Raw genomic sequence first — 22,573 nt, forward strand, 5'->3', positions numbered from 1 at the left:
TTGAATTCTAGTTTCAAGGCTTTATGATCGGAAAATATGCTTGGTACAACTTGGATTTTTCTGAATTTGCTGAAGTTGTTTTTGTGGCCCAATACATGGTCAATTCTTGAGAATGTTCCATGTACACTGGAGAAAAATGTATACTCTGTCACTTTGGGATGAAATGTCCTGTAGATGTCTATCATATCCAGGTGCTCTAGTGTTTTGTTTAAGGCCAATATATCTTTATTGATTCTCTGTTTGGATGACCTATCTAGAGCCTTCAGCGATGTATTGAGGTCTCCAAGTATGATTGTATTTTTCTCCAAATATGATTGTATTTTTGTCAGTTTTTGTTTTTAGGTCAATAATTAGCTGTCTTATATATTTTGGTGCTCCTTGGTTTGATGCATATATATTAAGGATTGTTATGACTTCTTGATTCAGTGTCCCCTTAATCATTATGAAATGACCATTTTTGTTTCTGAGTACTTTTTCTGTCTTGTAGTCAGCATTATGAGATATAAGTATTGCTACACCTCCTTTTTTGTGCATGTTATTTGCTTGGAGTATTGTTTTCCAGCCTTTCACTTTGAATTTGTTTTTATCCTTTTAGCTTAGATGTGTTTCTTGTAGGCAGCATACAGTTGGAGTTTCTTTTTAAATCCATTCTGCTACTCTGTGTTTTTTTATTGTTGAGTTTAATCCATTTACATTTAATGTATTATTGACACTTGTGGGTTCCCTATTACCATTTTATAAATTGCTTTCTGTTAGTTTTGTATCTTATTTGATTCTTCTCTTTTGTTTTTCTGTCATTCATTTTTGTTTGTTTGTATTCCACACTTCTTTCCTTTTTTGCTAACTTTTTTAAGTCATGTGCTTCTGTGGTGGTTTTTTCAAGGGTGGTTACCATTAAGTAATGAAATGGGTACCTATCATATTCACTGTAGTACCCTATCTTATGCGTGTTTCTGCACTTCATCATCTTTTGCTACTGTTAATCTCCGTCCTCTCCCCCATTTTTTGCTTTTGATGTCACAGTTTAAATTTGGTTTTATTGTGTTCTTGGTGGAGCTTTTACTTGTGGTTTTGTTTTGTTTTGTTCTTTGTATCTGATTGGAAAACCCCCTTTAGTAATTCCTGGAGTGGGGTTTTTCTGATGATAAATTCCCTCATCTTTTCTGTATCTGTGAGTGTTTTTATTTCTCCTTCATATTTGAAGGATAGCTTTGATGGGTATAGTATTTGTGGCTGAAAGTTCCTCTCTTTCAGGTCTTTAAATATTGGGGTCCATTCTCTTCTAGCTTGTAGAGTTTCTGTTGAGAAATCTGATGATAATCTAATGGGCCTTCCTTTATATGTTGTATTCTTCTTTTCCTGGTTGCCTTGAGAATTTTTTCTTTGTCTTTGGTTTGTGCCAATTTCATTATGAAGTGCCTTGGAGTAGGTTTTTGTGGTTAAAAAAACTCAGAGTTCTGTTTGCTTCTTGAATTTGAGGCTTTAGTTCTTTCCACAGGCTTGGGAAGTTCTCATCTATTATATATTTGAATATGTTCTCCATTCCATTTTCTCTCTCTTCTCCCTCTGATATACCTATTATTCTTATGTTATTTTTTTTGATGGAGTCAGACAATTCCTTAGGGCTTTCTCATTTTTTAAATTTTTGAGTCTCTTTCTTCTTCTCTCTGTTGTGCCTCAAGCTGCTTGTCTTCTACTTCAGTAATCCTACCTTCTCTCTGTCCTGTTCTATTAGCTAAGCTTGTTACCTTTATTTTCATCTCATAAATTGAGTTTTTTTATCTTTGTTTGATTTGTTTTTATAGTTTCAATTTCCTTGGTAATATATTATTTGTGTTCATTTAATTGTTTTTTGAGCTCCCTATAGTGCCTTTCTGTGTTTTCTTGTATATCTCTGAGTATTTTTAGGATTTCTCTTTTAAATTCTCTGCCATTTAGCTCCAAGGTTTCTAATATATTAAATATTTTCTCCATAGATATTTCCTCATCTATCTGTGCTACCTCTCTGTATTTTTTATCCATGATATTCAATTTCTTTTTCATTAATGGCATCTGAGGGTGGTTTTGTTGATAGTATTAATGACAATTATTAAAGAATAAAAAAAAAAATTAAAAATAAAAAAGAATAAATAAAAATATTATTCCCCCCCTTCCCCCTCCTCTCCTCTACCCTCCTTCTTGAGAAAATCTTTTGATGAAATGAGAATTATATTGTGCTAAATAGTACAAAAACTAGGTATAATGGAGGGCCTGATTTGGGCAGAAGTGATAAAGGGGTAAAAAAGGTGGTATGGACCCACAAAATGCAAAAAAGGAAAAAATTTGGGTCAAGAATAAAATGATTGGCTTTTAGGTGATTGTTGGCTAAGAGATATGATGAGAATAATAAGAAGGAAACAGAAAAAAGAGGAAAAAATTAAAAAATTACTACTCTAGTTAGTGGAGCAAGAACTAGATAAAATGGAGAGCCAGGGTTGGGAGCACTGCTAGTGAGTTAAAAAAGTGAAGTAAAAAGCCCCCAAAGTGCCACAAAGAAAAATTTGAGTCCCAGATAAAGTAATTTGTTTGTGATTGAAGATTGAATGAGAGAAAAATTAAAGGAGAAAAGAAGAAACTAATATAGAGGGAGAAAAAATAAAAAAAAAGAGGAAAACACAAAAAGAGTAAAAAGAATAAAGGGAGAAAGAGAGAGTAAGGGTTTTGGAGTGCAACCCTCATAGAGAGAAAGGAAGTAGAAAGAAAAAATAATGGGAGATGTAACACTTATGGGTAGTGTAGTTCAAGAAGAGGAGAGAGTAAGACCAACAGAGAATTAAACGATCAAATTGGAAGAGAAAAAAAATAATCAAGACAAGAAGAGAAAAAAATGAACAAATATAATAACATGGGATAGGTTATAAAGTCTGTGGATTATTCTTTATTTTGAGAGGTTATCTTCTTGCTTTTTCTTTTCTCTTCCTCTTCCTGGTCAGTGACTCTGTACCCCGGGTTCTGCCCCTGTGGCATGCTTAGTTAGAGGTTTGTAGTTGATAAGTCTCTATTGCGATGTCATATATTGGGCTTTAGTCTTGTTGGCAGTCAAAGCTCATTAGCATTTGCAGGCTCCGTCAATAAGAGAGTCTGTATTCCCGGAGCCTCTCTCTTAGTCTTTCCTTCCTGAATTAGTAGCCTGATGATCCAGCTATGGGGTTGCTGCTGCCTCTGCCTGGAGAGTAAGAGGCTCAAAGAGCTGGCAAGTCCCCACTCTATTCCCACTTAGCACAGGGCTCTGGGTAAGGCTCAATCAATCAGAGCTGCTAGTATATTCAGGTGGAGCTTCGGCCCACACAAAGACCTCTGACTCTGCCCCTCTGTCCGGGAACACAGGCGCCCACTCCCGGGAGAATATCTCGCCCACTATCTGCACTCCCTGACCAGGATATCTGGCCAGCCACCTCTCACTCCTGGTGTGGCACCCCGCCCACATGGAAAAGTTCCAGCATAGGAAATTTTGATCCCACTCACTCCCCGCATACTGCTTTTTGGGGCACATAGAAACCTCAAGACTTTGGTTTCAGCCCACAGAAAGGCCTCTGACTCTGCCCCTCTGTCTGGGAACATGGGCACCCACTCCCGGGGGAATCTCTTGCCCACTATCTGCGCTTGCCGACCAGGATATCAGGCCGGCTGCCTCTCACTCTGAGTGAGGCGCCCCGCCTGCATGAAAAAGTTCAAGTGTAGGGAATTTCGCTCCCACTCACTCCCCATGTGCTGCTTTTCGAGGCGCAGGGGTGACCCTGAGACTCTGGTTTCAGCCCATAGAAAGGCCTCTCACTCTGCCCCTCTGTCCAGTAACACGGGCGCCCAGGGCTCTAAGAGGAATCTCTCACCCACTATCTGTGCGCGCCAACCAGGACATTGGGGTGGGTGGCTGTCCCACGTGCCTTTCTTTGGGTTTGGTGCGAATGTTAGCTTGTGTTGACTGGGTTGCCACAAGCACAGTTTTTCCTCGGCTTGGATGTCTATGCCACAGCTTGGTTCAGACGTTTGTGCCACAGTCTGGTTCTATTCACACCTTGTGCCCACCTTAGTTCCCATACTCTCAGTTCCCAGTGAAAGCAGCCCTTATTTAAGTTAGTGAGGAAGGTGGAGTGTTTCTTCCTCCTTATTTCTTTTGAGGGTGATTATATATTTAGTCAATTTTTCGCTCAATTATACCTTCACATTTAGTGTGGACCTTCTGGAGGCTCCAAGGATAGATTTTTCTGTCTCTGGTTGAAGATCTTGTTGAATTTTTGGGGAGATTTTTTGGCATCACTCCTTATGGTGCCATTTCTCTGACGTCTATACTAGAATATTATGAAAAATTTTATGCCACCAAATTTAACAATCTAGATGAAATGGATAAGTTTCTAGAACTATACACTCTTACTAGACTGAGTCAAAAGGAAGTGGAAAACCTAAATAAGCATAGAGAAAATAGTTTTCAAAAACTTCCCTAAAAGCAAATTCCAGGACCAGATGGCTACATGAACGAATTCTACCAAAGAAGACTTGGTACCTATTCTTAAAGTCTTCCAAAAAATAGAAGAAGCAATACTTTTAAACATATGTTATGAAACAAATATAACTCTGATACCAAAATCTGGCAAAGAAAACACACAAAAAAGAAAAGTACAGACCAGTAGCTCTACTGAATACAAATGCAAAAATCCTTAAAGAAAATACTACTGGAGTGAAGTCAGAGAAATGGCACCATGAGGGGTGCTCCTGATATCTCCCCCTGAAATTTCAACAAATTTAATAACTAGAGATAGAAAAACAATCTCAGGAGCATCTGGAATACACATACACCAAACAAAAAGGTATGATTGGTCAGAATGGTGGCTGAATATATAATCCACTCTGAAAGATATAAGACAGAGAATGGAGTATTCTGCTTTCATCACTGACCTGAGGAAGGGCCACTTTCACTTGGAACTGAGAAGAAAGGAGGGCTGAGGGCGAGGGAAGAAGCTGGGCTACTGCAGATCAAACCAATGAGAGAGTGTGCCTGCAGCTCAGCCTGAGATGACAGAGGTGGAGCTAGCATAAACGGCAGACTCCAGCAGAGATGGCTGAGCAAGTTTCCTGTGGAGTTCGGCACCAGAGTGGCTTTGGGCTTTGTTCACTTCCAGTCTGCGATTTCCGGCTGTGTGTGAGTGGTTCCACCTAGTGCTTCTGGCATGGTTGTGTGTGTCTGCGAACTGTCAGCAGTGGACTTCTGTGTGGGCTGTTTCTGTGTGGTCCCAGCTCCCTGACCAACAGCACAAAAATGAGCAAGGGCCAGGATGTCTAGGCCTGGATCTGTTTGCATGGGGCACCTCTGCCAGCTGATAAAGGTTACAAAGCACATTTCTGTGGATCAGACATCAGAGAGCACTGAGGAAGTGGTGGGGGCTGGGCTGTGGGTTTCCAAACAGGGCATTAGGGAGAAGCCTCTGGAGATCAGACCGGCAGAGCGCTGCAGCAAACTAGACATACCTGGAGACCCTTAGAAAGGAGGCTGACCAGCAATCGGCTCCCTGCCCTGTCTGCTTACACTGGCGGCTCTGGTTGACAAAGCCTTACCCAGAACTGTGCTTTGAGTGCACCTGGAGGAGGGACTTGGCAGCTCTTAAGGCCTCTTGCTCTGCAAGCAGTGGCTGAGCAACTTCCCGGCAGCTGATACAGGTTACAAAGTGCATTCCCATGGAGCAGACCTCAGAGAGCATTGTGAAAGTTGTATGGGCTGGGCTGTGGGCTTCCAAACAGGGCACAAGGGTAAAAAGCATGGGGAGATTAGACTCACAGAGTGCTGAGGCATACTAGATATGGCTGGAGGCTCTCAGAAAGGCACCCTGCCCTGCCTGCTTACACTGGTGGTTTTGTTTGGCAAAGCCTTACCCAGAACTATGCTTTGAGTGGGGCTGGAGAGGAGACTTGGCAGCTCTTAGAGGCTCTAGCTCTGCAAGCAGTGGCTGGGGCAACTTCACAGCTGGGACCCCAGGCTGCTGGTTCAGGAAGGAGAGACATGGGGAGAGGCACCGGGAAAACTGACTCTCCCATTGTCAGAGCCTGCAAACACTAACAAGCCCCACCTACCAACAGGACTGAGGCTTGGCTTATGTCATAGCCATAGTGACACATTAATTGAAAATCTCTACTCAAGAGTGCCACAGGGGAAAACCTGGGGTACAGCACAACCGGCTAAAAAGAAAAAAGAAAAAAGAAAAATATAACCTTTCAAAACCAGAAAAAAATCACATTTTTATAACATTTTTCCATTTTTTTCTTGTATTTTTCATCTTTTTTTCCACTTTGGTCATTTTATTCTTTTTCCATCTTATTCTTTCCTTTTCATTTTGAACTTCATTACCCATAGATGTCACATTTTCCATTCTTGTTTACTTTTTTTATGAGGGTTACATTCCAAATATCTTAAATCTTTTTTTAAAATTCTTTTTTTCTTCTTTTCTCTTTAACTTTTTCTCTCATTTGATCATCATTCACAAATTATTTTATTCTGGATTGAAGTTTTTTCTTTGTGGCATTTTGTTTGTTTTTACTTCATTTTTTTTATGTCTTTGTCATTTCCCCCCAGTTCTGGCTCTCCATTCTATGTAGCTTTTGTTTCACCTAGTATAATAGAATTTTAATTTTTTTCACTGTATTTTTTCAATTTTTTTCTTCTTTTCTCTTTCACTTTTTCTTTCATTTGATTATCATTTACAAACAAATTATTTGATTTTGGATTCAAATTTTTTCTTTGTGGCATTTTGTGTGTTTTTTTACTTCATTTAAAAAAATCTCTTTGTCATTTCCCCCCAACTCTGGCTCTCCATTCTATGTAGCTTTTGTTCCATCTAGTAGAATAAAAATTTAATCTTTTTCACTGTATTTTTTCTTTTTCTTATCTCTTATTAGTGTTATTAACAATACCACTCTCAAATGCCAGTAAGAAAAAATAAATCAAATATTATGGATATAAAATACAGAGAAGTAGATCAAATAGATGAGGAAAAGTCTATAGAAAAAAATTTTAATTGCTTGGAAACCTTAGAGTTAAATGACAGAGAATTAAAAATTGAAGTCCTAAAAATACTCAGGGAAATACAAAAAAGCACAGAAAGGCAGAGAGCTCAAAAAACAATTCAATAAACAAAATGAATATATCATCAAGGAAATTGAAACTATGAAAATGAATCAAACAGAGATGAAAAACTCAACTCACGAACTGAAAAATGAGGTAACAAGTTTAGCTAATACAATGGCCAGATAGAGGAGAGAATTAGTGACATAGAAGACAGGCAACTAGAGACACTACAGAGAGGAGAGAGACTCATGAATTAAAAAAAATGAGAAAGCCCTACAGGGATAGTCTGACTCCATCAGAAAAAGCAACATAAGAATAATGGGTATATCAAAAGGAGAAGAGAGAGAACATGAAATGGAGAACATATTCAAACAAATAATAGACGAGAACTTCCCAAGCCCATGGAAAGAATTAGAGCCTCGAATTCAGGAAGCAAACAGAACACCAAGTTATCTTAACCCAAACTAATCTACTCCAAGGACATCATAATGAAATCATCACAAACCAATGACAAAGAAAAAATCCACAAGGCAGCCAGGGAAAAAAAGAATACAACATATAAAGGAAGGCCCATTAGGTTATCATCATATTTTTCAGCAGAGACTCTACAAGCCAAAAGAGAGTTGACCCCAATATTTAAATTCTAAATGAGAGGAAGTTCCAGTCAAAAATACTATATCCATCAAAGCTATCCTTCAAATACAAAGGATAAAATCATTCAAAGATATAGAAAAGATGAGGGAATTTATCACTAGAAAACCCCACTTCAGGAAATACTAAAAGGGTTTATCAGACCAGATACAAAGAACAAAAGAAATCAAAACTACAAGTAAAAGCTCCATCAAGATCACAATAAAAACAAGATTAATCTGTGACAACAAAAACAAAAGAGGGAAGAGGACAAAGATTAACAGTAGCAAAGGAGAATGGAATGCAGAAGCACTCATGAGATAATGTACTACAATGAACATGATATGTATCCTTTATATTACTCAGTGGTAACCACCTCTGAAAAAATCACCATAGACACACATGGCTAAAAAAAAGAAGAAACAAAGGAAAGAAGTATAAAATACAACCAAACAAAAACAAATAATAGAAAAACAAAAGAGAGAACCAAACAAGATATGGAGCTGTCAGAAAGCAATATATAAAATGGCAATTGGAAACCCTCAAGTGTCAATAATTACACTAAATGTAAATGAATTGAACTCACCAATAAAGCACAAAGTAGCAAAATGGATTAAAAAAGAAAATCAACTATATGCTGCCTTCAAGAAACACATCTAAGTTACAAGGATAAAAACAGATTCAAAGTGAAAGGTTGGAAAACAATTCTCTAAGCAAATAACATCCAAAGGAAAACAGGTAGCCACACTCATATCTAACAATGCTGACTATAAGACACTAAAGGTAATCAGAGACAAAGGTGGTCATTTCATAATGATAAAGGAAACATTGAATCAAGAAGACATAACACTTCTTAATATATTATATATAAACCAAACAAAGGAGCACCAAAATATATTTACTAACTGACCTAAAAACAAAAACTGACAAAAATACAATCATACTTGGAGACCTCAATACACCACTGACGGCTCTAGATTGTTCATCCAAACAGAAAATCAATAAAGAAATATCGGCCTTAAATGAAATACTAGAACAATTTGATATGATAGACATCTACAGGACATTTCATTCCAAAGTGCCAGAGTATACATTTTTCTCCAGAGTACATGGTATATTCTCAAGAATTGACCATATGTTGGGCTAAAAAACTAACATCAACAAATTCAGAAAGATTGAAATTATACCAAGTATATTTTCTGACCATAAAGCTTTGAAACTGGAATTCAACTGCAAAAAAGAAGTAAACAAACCCACAAAAATGTGGAAATTAAACAACATACTTCTAAAAAATAAGTGGGTCAAAGAAGAAATAAAAGAAGAGATCAAAAGATACATACAGACAAATGAAAATGACAATACAACATATCCGAATCTCTGGGATGCAGCAGAAGCAGTAATAAGAGGGAAGTTCTTATCACTATAGGCCTATGTGAACAAACAAGAGAGAGCCCAAGTAAACTTCACACCTTAAGAAACTAGAAAAAGAAGAACAAATGCAATCCAAAACCATCAGAAGAAAGAAAATAATAAAAATCAGAGTAGAAATAAATGAAACAGAGAACAGAAAAACTATAGAAAAAAATCAATAAAACAAGGATCTGGTTCTTTGAAAAGATAAAAAAAATTGACAAACCCTTGGCAAGACTTACTAAGGAAAAAAAAGGAAGAACTCATATAAACAAAATTCAAAATGAAAGAGGAGCCCTGGCCGGTTGGCTTAGTGGTAGAGCGTCGGCCTGGCATGCAGGGGACCTGGGTTCGATTCCTGGCCAGGGCACATAGGAGAAGCGCCCATTTGCTTCTCCACCCCCACCCCCTCCTTCTTCTCTGTCTCTCTCTTCCCCTCCCGCAGCCAAGGCTCCATTCGAGCAAAGATGGCCCGGGCACTGGGGATGGCTCCTTGGCCTCTGCCCCAGGCGCTACAGTGGCTCTGGTCACGGCAGAGCGATGCCCCGAAGGGGCAGAGTATCGCCCCCTGGTGGGCGTGCCGGGTGGATCACGGTCGGGCGCATGTGGGAGTCTGACTGTCTCTCCCCATTTCCAGCTTCAGAAAAAAAAATGAAAGAGGAGAAATCACCACAGATATACAAAGAATTATTGTTGAATATTATTAAAAAACTATATGCCACCAAATTTAACCATCTAGAAGAAATGGATAAATTTCTAGAACAATACAATTTTCCTAGTCTGAGTCATGAAGAAGTAGAAAGCCTAAACAAACCCATAAACAGGGAGGAAATAGCAACAACTATCAAAAACCTCCCAAAAAATAGAAGTCCAGGGCCAGATGGCTATACTAGTGAATTCTATCAAACATTCAAAGATTTAATTCCTATTTTACTCAAAGCCTTCCAAAAAATTGAAGAAGAAGCAATACTTTCAAACACATTTTATGAGGCCAACATAACCCTCATACCAAAACCTGGCAAGAAAAACACAAAGAAAAAACTACACACCAATATCTCTAATGAATACAGATGCTAAAATACTAAACAAAATACTAGCAAATCAAATACAACAATACATTAAAAAATAATTCATCATGATCAATTTGTATTCATCCCTGAAACACAAGGATGGTGCAACATACATAAAACAGTTAACGTAATACACCATATCAACAAAACAAAGAACAAAAACCATATGATCCTATCAACAGATGGAGAAAAGGCATTCAATAAAATACAATACCATTTTATGGTTAAAACACTCAACAAAATGGGTATAGAAGGAAAATATCTCAACAAAATAAAGGCCATTTATGACAAACCATCAGCTAACATCATCTTAAATGGCATAAAACTGAGGACTTTTTTCCTAAAATCAGGAACAAGACAAGGCTGTCCATTTTCTCCACACTTATTTAACGTGGTACTGGAAGTTCTAGCCAGAGCAATCAGACAAGAAAAAGAAATAAAAAGCATTCCTATTGGAAAGAAGAAGTAAAAGTTTTACTTTTTGCAGCTGATATGCTCCTATACATCAAAAACCCCAAAGACTCCACAAAAAGACAATTAGAAACAATAAACCAATAAAGTAAGGTCTCAGGATACAAAATTAATATACATAAATCTATTGCCTTCTTATATGCCAACAATAAAACATCAGAAAACGAACTCAAAAAAATAATCCCCTTCATGGTTGCAACAACAACAACAAAATACCTATGAATAAACATAACAAAGAATGTAAAGTACCTATATAATGAAAATTACAAAGCATTGTTAAGGGAAATTGAAAAAGATACAATAAAATGGAAAAACATTCCTTTTTCTTGGATAGTTAGAATAAATATAGTCAAAATGACCATATTAACAAAAGCAATATACAAATTTAATGCAATTTGCATCAAAATTCCAATGTCATTTTTTAAAGAAATGAAACAAAAAATTATCCGGTTTATATGGAACTATCAAAAACCCTAAATAGCCAAAGTAATTCTTAGGAAAAAGAATGAAGCTGGGGCCATTACAATACCTGACTTCAAATTATAGTATAGAGCCACGATAATCAAAACAGCATGGTATTGGCAGAAAAATAGACACTCAGACCAATGGAACAGAATAGAAAGCCCAGAAATAAAACCACATATAGATGGTCAAACAATCTTTTGTAAAGAGGCCAACAACACACAATGAAGAAAAGAAAGCCTCTACAATAAATGATGCTGGGAAAACTGGAAAGTCACATGCAAAAGAATGAAACTCAACTTTTTAAATCCATTGGTCCAAAAGCGTCCAAATGTCAAAGAATTTCAAACCCATGTATATCTCCAAAAAACCTATACTGTGGTCTTAAAATTTTAGTAAAATTATCAATATCCAGGATCTATATCTACTTACCTTACTTAGTGTCTCTTCAGAAGGCAATTACTGTTTCTTACATCAATTTGCAGTTGGTAATATATATGCAGTGTTTTTTAGTAATTTATTTTGTATTTAGAAAGAAGACTAACAAAAGTCTTCCTTCTAGTGCTTTGTTATTCATTCTCATCACTCTGCATTCTATCAGTCTCTATACAGTGTTCTAAACACAGTGGTCCTTGATAAATGCTGCTGTTTTCTGACCAAGAAAGACTAAAACTTTTAAATATAATAAAACAAAAATTCTATACCTTACCATTCTAGATGATTTTCCACAAACGCAGACATGGGACTGATCTGCACTGTGTAAGTATCATTTGCAGAATATTCAAAGAGTCCATAGTAAGGGTTGAAGAGTTCTTGAGACAAAAGGAAGAAGAACTCTCGCGAAGGACCACTGTAATCCAGGCTGCAAAGGAAGCAGAGGCCCAGGAACCTATTATGCAGGAGGTAGGGAACCTGCCTCTAGCTTGGTGCTAGTGTACTCTTTCAGAGTCAGTACTGTGGAATGTCAATAGCATTCTTGGCTCTTTAGAGTGGATTTCAATGTAAGTATTAATTTGCTATAGAAAATAAAAATGTGGTCATTGGTTTTGGGAAGTTCTTACTTAGATGACCATGAATAAACTTTTATGGCAATGGTCCTTAACCTTTTTGTTTGATCATATAACACCTATTGGATAAAACACACAGCTGGCCCATTAAAAACAAGAGCTTTGCTGGGAAAGGCACAAGAGAATGACACTGTTCATGCATGCATCTGTGTATATGTGTGAATTGAAAAGCTTCCAAGTTCATTCTGATGTGCCCTCCTAGGTGGACTTACCCTCTATGTTTGAGATGATTTTCTATGAAACCATTGAAATTATATAAAAATATTGTTGTGTAGTTGTATATGTGTACTTTAGGAGGAAAAGGTTTTTGATCAGCTACTCAGAAATGTACATCAACTGAAAAAGTAAAGGTCCAGTAGTTTAGACCTAAAATTTTGGTTTATGCTTTGACTCTGTACCTTAGACTCTAGTACCTGTCAATAATCTTAGGCTTTAAAGAACATGAAATCTAAAGCTTAGCAATACCTGTACAAAGACCTCCCAGAAGGATATGATCAGAATCACCTTGGGGCAAAGGCTTAGAGCCACCCTGCTTCTTGAGAAAAATCACCCAAGATCCAGGGGCTCTGGTCCACCACATTGAGATGTCTGAATAAAACTACTGGTGCCTCACCCCTCTTCTCCAACAAAGGTGACATAAAGCTTGTTTCGCTGGAGTTCTTTCCGGGAATAGGCCATAACCTGATTGAAGGTTCCTTCCAATAAGTGATCCCGACGAATGATGAGTCTAGGAAGAAGTAGAAGCTACATCAGTGGTGAGTAGTGGCTTGAAGCTCTGCTCTTAGTGAGTGTTCTAGGTGAGTGGTGGGTGCCCAGGTCTCACTCCCAACCTCTCCAATGACACAGTTAAGCAAAGGACTTTCTAAAAACACTCATTTCAAAACTTTGACAGCACAAGGACAATGTGTATGCTATTATAATTGGACATATTCCATTCTATTGGACTACTTTTTGGATTTTTTAATCAGTTCCAAAAAGGATCTCTTCAATTGGATTCCTGAGTTTGGGTTCGACTTTTCAAGATGAAAATTATAAACCCAGAAAGAAAAAGAAACACACAACACTTTACTTAGACTTCTATTACAAAGTTACAAAGAGTCCATAATTGACTCTTAATTTGACTAAATAATTAAATTTTTCTCAAGAATAAGTATAGGTAAATCAAGATTTTAAAATTTATTTCCACATTCCTTGTTTTCTGAAAAGGTCTACCATTTATTTTACATATGCTTTTGTCTGAAATTTATTGTCCTTTTTATCTGGCCCTTATCTTCCCTTCCCTTCTGCCTCCTCTTCAATTTCTTAATTATCATTTTTCTTACTTCTCAACTTCATAATTATTTTTCTTCCTTTCTACAATGAACTTAACATAATGTTTCCACACCATGGTATCCAATCTCAAAAAAATAAATATGACAAAGGTATAGGGGAGGAAAAGATAGAAAGAGCTATCATATGAATTCAGTACCAAGCACTAGAGCACTCACTTAATTTTCCCTGGACCTTGACCAAATCCTTTGGCTTCCAATTTTCGGTAGAAATTACGTAGCTTGGCCTCAAAATCTCTTCGGTAGGGTGAAGGGGCTCTTGCACTAGCTCTCTGTAAACCTGTGGAGAGAAGTACACAGGATGAGTGTAGGTCAACACTGTTTATCAAAGAACAAATACACAGAGCAGCAGTAGGGAAAGGGCCAACCAAAGGCACATTACTGTGTCTTCATATTTTTCTCCTCCAAGAAGTTTCCCTTAATTTCTATCACTCTCTCAGTTACTTTTATAATAAATAGAAATATAGTCATCCCTTGCCATATCATGGCTCACTTTTTGCAATCTCACTGTATTGTGGATTTTTAAATTGTATATATCTAATTTTGCATCATGGATGTTTCACTATATCAGGGGATTTTGTGGTATATGACTTTTATATATTTATTATTTTAATTATTTTTGTAGTAAAATAAGCATTTTCTATCCTAAAAAATTAAAAACAATATAAAAACAAAAATATTAATTAAAACATATTAAAAAATATTAAATCAAAATAAAGCCTTAAACTATATATAAATAATGAAGTAAATATGAGATGCTGCTTTTGGATTTTCACCTATCGTGGAGGATTCTGAAACCTAACCCACATGATAGAAGAGGGACCACTGTAAGATAATAAAGAAAAAAATTCTGATGACAATAAATATTTATGTCTTTCACTCCATTTCAAATTATATTTCTCTTAAAAATACCTTGATGAGCATATTCCTTGACTTACTTGTACTGAAATAATCGAATACAACATAAACCAAACTAGATCAAACTTTTCTTGTGCCCTGGCTGGTTGGCTCAGTGATAGAGCATAGGCCTGGTGTGTGGAAGTCCGGGGTTCAATTCCCAGCCAGGGCACACAGGAGAAGTGCCCATCTACTTCTCCACCCATCCTCCTCTTCTTTCTGTCTCTTTCTTCCCCTCCCACAGCTAAGGCTCCACTGGAGCAAAGTTGGCCCAGGGTGCTGAAAATGGCTCCATGGCCTCTGCCTCAGACACTAGAATGGCTCCAGTTGCAACAACGTAATGCCCCAGATGGAGTATTGCCCCCTAATGGGTTTACTGTGTGGATCCTGATCAAGGGTATGCAGGAGTCTATCTGTTTGCTTCTCACTTCAGAAAAATGAAAAAAATTAAAAACAAACAAAACCCAAAAAACTTCTCTTGTATGTCACTATATTATAAGAAGTGATTCTAACTCTAATGAAGCAACTGTAATATATGTATATGTTGTATTTCTTTTCCTTTTTATTTACTTATTTATTCATTTTTTATTTAGACAATTAAATTTAACAGGGCAAAATTGGTCAACCAGAGTACATAGATTTAGAGAAAATATCTCCACATCATCTGAACAGTAGATTGTTCTGTATTCCCATCACCCAAAGTCAAATCATCCTCCATCAGTCAATATTTTGTTTCTCTTTAAGCCCCTCCCCCTCCTCCACTCCATTACCCTCTCCTCCCTTCTTCCTCCGGTAACCACTGCATTCTTATTTATGTCTGTAAGTCTCAATTTTGTGTTCCACTTATGTACAGTTCTTAGCTTTTTCTGATTTACTTATTTTGCTCACTATAATGTTATCAAGTTCCATCCATGTTGTCGTAAATGATACTGTCATCATTTCTTATGGCTAACATTCCATAGTATATATGTACCACATCTTCTTTATCCAATCCTCTATTGAAGGGAATTTCAGCTGTTTCTATGTCTTGGCCACCATGAAAAATGCTACAAAGAACATGGGGGTGCATGTGTCTTTATGTACCCATATTTTCAAGTTTGGGGGGTATATACCCAGTAGAGGGATTGCTGGGTCATATGGTAATTCTAGTCTTAATTTTTTGAGGAATCACCATATTTTCTTCCATAATGGTTGGACTAATTTTTATTCCTACCAACAGTGAATGAGTATTTCTTTTTTACTGCAGCCTTCCAGCACTTGTTATTACCTGTCTTGTTGATAATAGCTAATCTAACAGGTATCAGGTGGTATCTTATTGTAGTTTTGATTTGCATTTCTCTAACAGCTAGTGAAGATGAGCATTTTTTCATTTATCTATTGGTCATTTGTATTTCTTCTTGAGAGAAGTGTCTGCTCATGTCCTCTTCCCATTTTTTTTATTGGATTGTTTGTTGCTGAGTTTTGTGAGTTCTTTATATATTTTAGATATTAGCCCTTATCTGAGCTGTTGTTTGAAAATATCATCTCCCATTTAGTTGGCTGTCAATTTCTTTTGCTGTGCAGAAGCTTCTTAGTTTGATGTAGTAACATTTATTTGTCTTTGCCTTTACTTCCCTTGCCTTTGGGGTCAAATCCATAAAATGTTCTCTACTGCCAAGGTCCATGAGTTTAGTACCTATGTTTTCTTCTATGTAATTTATTATTTCAGAAATTATATTTAGGTTTTTGACCCATTTTGAATTAATTTTTGTACAAGAAGACAAACAGTAGTCAAGTTTTGTTCTTTGGCATGTGGCTGTCCAATTTTCCCAGCACATTTACTAAAGAGGTTTTCTTTTCTTCATTGTGTGTTTTTGACTTCTTTAGCAAAGATGATTTGATCGTATATATATGGTTTTATTCTGGGCTCTCTATTCTGTTCCATTGGTCTGTGTGTCTATTTTTCTGCCAATACGATGCTGTTTTGATTATTGTGGCTCTATAGTATAATTTGAAGTAAGGTATTGCAATGCTTTCAGCTTCGCTTTTTTCCTTAGGATTTCTTTGGCTATTTGAGTTTTTTTATGGTTCCATATAAACCTGATAGTTTTTTGTTCCATTTTTTTTTTACAAAAAATGACATTGGCATTTTGATGAGATTTGCATTAAATTTTTATATTGCTTTGGGTAATATAGCCATTTTAACTATATTTATTCTTCTTATCCACAAACAAAAAATATTTTTCCATTTCATTGTGTCCTTTTCAATTATCTTTAATGAAGCTTTGTAGTTTTCAGTATGTAGGTCCTTTACATTCTTTGTTATATTTATTCCTAGGTATTTTACTTTTTTGTTGCAATTGTAAAAGGGATTATTATTTTTCTTTTTCCAGAGTTTCATTGTTGGTATAAGAAGCAATAGACTTCTGTATATTAATTTTGTATCCTGTGACCTTACTGTAATCATTGTTTCTAATAGCCTTTCTGTGGAGTCTTTGGGGTTTTCTATATACAGGATATCATTTGCAAAAAGTGAAACCTTTACTTCTTCTTTCCCAATATGAATGCTGTTTATTTCTTTCTCTTGTCTGATTGCTCTGGCTAGAACTTCCAGCACTATGTTGAATAGGAGTGAAGAGAGTGAGAAGCTTTGATTTCTTGATTTTAGAGGAAAAGTTTTCAGTTTTTTACCATTTAGTATGGTGTTAGGTGATAATTTGTTATAAATGGCCTTTATTAGGTTATGATATTTTCCTTCTATATACATTTTGTTGAGTGTTTTAAACATAAAACGATGTTGTATTTTATCAAATGTCTTTTCTGCATCTATTGATAGGATCATATGGTTTTTGTTTTTTTGTTTTGTTGATATGGTGTATTACATTAAATGTTTTATGTATGTTGCACCATCCTGTGTTTCGGGGATGAATCCCACTTGATCATGATGAATTATTTTTTTAATGTGTTGTACTCGATTTGCTACAATTTTGTTTGGAATTTTGCATCTGTATTCATTAGAGATATTGGTGTGTAGTTTTCTTTTTTTGTGTTGTCCTTGCCAGGTTTTGGTATAAGGGTTATGTTGGCCTCATAAAATGTGCTTGGAAGTATTGCTTCTTCAAGTTTTTAGAAGACTTTGAGAAGGATAGGAATCAAATCTGCTTTGAATGATTGGTAGAATTCATTAGTATAACCACCTGGCCCCAGACATTATTTTTGGGAACATTTTTGATCGTTGTTTTTATTTCCTCCCTGCTTATGCATCTAGTTAGGCTTTCTACTTCTTTGTGATTTAGTCTAGGAAGATTGTATTGTTCTAGGAGTTTATCCATTTCTTCTAGATTGTTGAATTTGGTGGTATATAGTTTTTCATAGTATTCTACAATAATCTTTTGTATATGTACAATATATATGGTAATTTCTCTTTTCTTTTGAATTTTGTTGATATAAGTTCTTTCTCTTTTTTCCTTAGCGAGTCTTGCCAGGGATTTGTCAATTTTGTTAATCTTTTCAAAGAACCATCTCTTTGTTGTATTGATTTTTTCTATCGTTTTTCTGTTCTCTATTTCATTTATTTCTGCTCTGATTTTTATTATTTCCTTTCTTCTGCTGGTTTTGGGTTGCCTTTGTTCTTTTTTTCCCCTAGTTCCTTAAGATGTGATGTTACATTGTTTACTTAGGCTCTCTCTTGTTTTTTTCATATAAGCCTGTATGTAGTGACATGAACTTCCTTCTTATTACTGCTTTTGCTGCATCCCATAGATTCTGATATGTCGTGTTGCCATCTTTTGATCTTTTCTTTTATTTCTTCTTTGACCCAGTCATTTTTTTTATAAGTATGTTGCTTAATTTCCACATTTTTGTGGGCTTGCTTACCTCTCGTTTGCACTTGAATTCTAGTTTCCAAGCTTTATGGTCAGAGAATATGCTGGTATAATTTCAATCTTTCTGACTTTGTTTATGTTAGTTTTATGACCCAGCATATAGTCTATTCTTTTTTTTTTTTGTATTTTTCTGAAGCTGGAAATGGGGAGAGACAGTCAGACAGACTCCCACATGCACCCGACCGGGATCCACCCAGCATGCCCACCAGGGGCGACGCTCTGCCCACCAGGGGGCGATGCTCTGCCCCTCTGGGGCATCACTCTGCTGTGACCAGAGCCACTCTAGTCCCTGGGGCAGAGGCCAAGGAGCCAACCCCAGCGCCTGGGCCATCTTTGCTCCAATGAAGCCTTGGCTGCGGGAGGGGAAGAGAGAGACAGAGAGGAAAGAGGGGGGAGGTGGAGAGGCAAATAGGCACTTCTCCTATGTGCCCTGGCTGGGAATCAAACCCGGGTCCCCCGCACGCCAGGCCGACGCTCCACCACTGAGCCAACTGGCCAGGGCCTATAGTCTATCCTTGAGAATGTTCCATGTACACTGGAGAAAAATGTATGCTGTGATGTTTTGGGATGAAATGTTCTATAGATGTCTATTATGTCCATTTGTTCTAGTATTTCATTTAAAGCTGAGATTTCTTTATTGATTTTCTGTTTGGATGAATGATATAAAGCCAACAATGGTATATTGAGGTCTCCAAGTATAATGATATTTTTCTCAGTTTGTATTTTTAGATCAGTTAGTAGATGTATTATATATTTTGTTGCTCCTTCGTTTGGTGCATATATATACAGAAGTGTTATATATTCTTGATGCAATGTCCCCTTTATCATTATGAAATGTCTACCTTTGTCTCTGGTTACCTTTGCTGTCTTGTAGTCAGCATTGTCAGATATGAGTATGGCTACACCTGCTTGTCTTTGGATATTATTTTCTTGGAGAATCATTTTCCAACCTTTCACTTTGAATCTATTTTTATCCTTGTAGCTTAGATATGCCGGGAAATGGTCCTGCTACCCATTCTTGGTTGTTGCCTCTATCTCAGATTCTTCAACCCAGACTCTCTCCTATTCTCCTGGCTCCGGCTCCAAGACAAAGCCTGTGCCAACAGTGTCTCCCTCCCTCAGGTCTGTGAGGAAAAAGAAAGACTCAGTCCTTTGGCTTGTTTTTTGTTCTGTGAGTAGATTCTACCTTTGGGCCACCTTCATGCATAACCATAACTTTGTCTATCTGGTGTGTGTATATTTAAAGTTCATCTGAGGTTTTCCCTCTGTGTATAGTTGTAGAATTTGTTAAAATTTAAAAGGAAGAGATCAGAAGTGTCTTTCACTCCACCATTTCTGACATCTACCTATGTTGTATTTCTAAGTACTGTATTTCTCATGCATGAGACACACCCTTTTCCAAAAATTTGGGTTCTAAAAACTGGGTGTGTCTTATACAGTGGTTGTAGATTTTTTTACTTGTATCTCCTGCTTTTTCATGCTTGTTTTTGCACTCATTGTTTAAGACAGTGATTCATCATCAGACACAGATGAGGACAAGCTAATGGATGGGAGTTTTGATAGTGATGAGGAGTTGTATGAATTTCTTTTTTTGTGACAGAGACAGAGAGAGGGACAGATAGGGACAGACAGACAGGAAGAGAGAAATGAAAAGCATCAATTCCTCATTGCAGCACCTTAATTGTTCATTGATTGCTTTCTCATATGTGCCTTGACTGGGAGGCTACAGCAGACCAAGTGATTTCTTGTTGAAACCAGCGGCCTTGGGCTCAAGCTGGTGAGCTTTGCTCCAACCAGATGAGCCCACACTCAAGGTGGCAAACTCGGGGTTTCAAACCTTGGTCCTCCATATCCCAGTCCAACACTCTATCCACTACACCACTGCCTGGTCAGGCACGAGGTGTATAAATTTTATAATGAATAAAACTTGAGTTCAATAACTTTATGTAATATATATTTTTTCAAATTTTGGGCCTGAAAATTAAGGTGTGTTTTATTCATGGGCTCATCTTATACCTGGGAAAATATGGTATATGTATATGTTGTATTTCAATATCTAAGTATATTAATATTTTTTTTTTAATAAATTTTTATTAATGGTAATGGGATGACATTAATAAATCAGGGTACATATATTCAAAGAAAACATGTCTAGGTTATTTTGTCATCAAATTATGTTGCAAACCCCTCGCCCAAAGTCAGATTGTCCTCCGTCACCCTCTATCTAGTTCTCTGTGCCCCTCCCCCTCCCCCTAACTCTCTCCCTCCCTCCCTCCCATGTCCTCCCTCCCTCCCCACCCTTGGTAACCACCACACTCTTGTCCATGTCTCTTAGTCTCATTTTTATGTTCCACCAATGTATGGAATCATGTAGTTCTTGTTTTTTTCTGATTTGCTTATTTCACTCCTTATAATGTTATCAAGATCCCACCATTTTGCTGTAAATGATCTGATGTCATCATTTCTTATGGCTGAGTAGTATTCCATAGTGTATATGTGCCACATCTTCTTTATCCAGTCTTCTATTGAAGGGCTTTTTGGTTGTTTCCATGTCTTGGCCACTGTGAACAGTGCTGCAATGAACATGGGGCTACATGTGTCTTCACGTATCAATGTTTCTGAGGTTTTGGGGTATATACCCAGTAGAGGGATTGCTGGGTCATAAGGTAGTTCTATTTGCAGTTTTTTGAGGAACCACCATACTTTCCTCCATAATGGTTGTACTACTTTACATTCCCACCAACAGTGAATGAGGGTTCCTTTTTCTCCACAGCCTCTCCAACATTTGCTATTACCCGTCTTGTTGATAATAGCTAATCTAACAGGGGTGAGGTGGTATCTCATTGTAGTTTTGATTTGCATTTCTCTAATAACTAATGAAGCTGAGCATCTTTTCATATATCTGTTGGCCATTTGTATCTCTTCCTGGGAGAAGTGTCTGTTCATGTCCTCTTCCCATTTTTTTATTGGATTGTTTGTTTGTTTGTTGTTGAGTTTTATGAGTTCTTTGTAAATTTTGGATATTAGGCCCTTATCTGAGCTGTCGTTTGAAAATATAATTTCCCATTTAGTTGGCTGTCTGTTTATTTTGATATCAGTTTCTCTTGCTGAGCAAAAACTTTTAATTCTGATGTAGTCCCATTCATTTATCTTTGCCTTCACTTCTCTTGCCATTGGAGTCAAGTTCATAAAATGTTCTTTAAAACCCAGGTCCATGATTTTAGTACCTATGTCTTCTTCTATGTACTTTATTGTTTCAGGTCTTATATTTAGGTCTTTGATCCATTTTGAATTAATTTTAGTACACTAAGTATATTAATATTAATGCTAAAATAAACATACCTGTTCATTAGGGCTCAAAGAATTTAGGATTTTATATTACATATAGCCTTGCATCATATAAGCAAAATTAATAATAATAACTCCTTGACTATATCCAGAGGAGTGTTTTTATTAATCACCTAAAGTGCTTTGTAAATAAATGCTTTATTATTTTACACATCTTTTAATGAAAAAATGGAATAGAAAAAATGAGTCTCCTTCAAATTTTATAGAAGGCCAGAATCATAGTTCTTACTTATTAGTTACTATTCCAGGTATTAAGTTTATAATCTAGAGAAGATTGATACCAAAAACTCAAAGGAATTAGAATATAATTACTAGTTGAAATAATTCACATCCATGAAGGAAAAGGACTTAGTTCTCTGAGATCTCAGAACACTCTAGCCAGGTTCAGGCATGCATCCCTCAGGAAGAACTAAAGAATACATAAGCAAGAATGAGACTGAATAAGTCAAAAAAGGCTTCAAGTTAAGTAGAAGAGGTAAGTTGGGAGAAAAAGAGCAGTTTAGGTAGAGGATCAGCATGTGCAAAGACACTGTGGCAGAACATAAAGTGGTAATCCAGGCACTGGCCAGGTAGCTCAGTTGGTGAGTGTCTTACTGATATACTATTAAGGTTGCACATTTGATCCTCAGAGCACATACAAGAATCAACCAATGAATTCAGGAATAATTGGCACAACAAATCAACATTTATTCCTCACTAATAATAATAATAATAATAATAATGATGATGATGTAGTACTTCAGTTTATCTGGAGGATAAGTGCAAAAACAAGAATGATCAAACAAGTAAAGGTATACTGTGTTAAGCAATTTTGTTTAATACTAAGCACAACAGGAAGCCACTGCATTGGGACTGACATGATGTGACTTGAATTATTAAAAAAAAATCTTTCTGCAGTAGAGAGAAAAAATTGGAGATGGTGAGAGTGAATTTA

The 22,573-nt window shown here is 36.7% G+C and overlaps 1 protein-coding gene across 2 annotated transcripts in view; it reads right to left on the reverse strand.

Moving 5' to 3' along the window:
* The window catches only part of HECW1 (HECT, C2 and WW domain containing E3 ubiquitin protein ligase 1), a 592,171-nt gene that overhangs the window by 79,188 nt on the left and 490,410 nt on the right, over positions 1-22,573 (reverse strand). For both annotated transcript variants that reach the window (XM_066272070.1, XM_066272071.1), the window contains 3 exons: positions 13,691-13,811; positions 12,817-12,930; positions 11,846-11,998 (listed from right to left, as the gene is read on the reverse strand). In XM_066272070.1, coding sequence (XP_066128167.1) covers positions 11,846-11,998; positions 12,817-12,930; positions 13,691-13,811 — 388 coding nt within the window. The remainder of the gene's footprint in view (positions 1-11,845; positions 11,999-12,816; positions 12,931-13,690; positions 13,812-22,573) is intronic.

The sequence above is a fragment of the Saccopteryx bilineata genome, chromosome 4, assembly GCF_036850765.1.
Source record: "Saccopteryx bilineata isolate mSacBil1 chromosome 4, mSacBil1_pri_phased_curated, whole genome shotgun sequence".
Lineage (NCBI taxonomy): Eukaryota > Metazoa > Chordata > Mammalia > Chiroptera > Emballonuridae > Saccopteryx > Saccopteryx bilineata.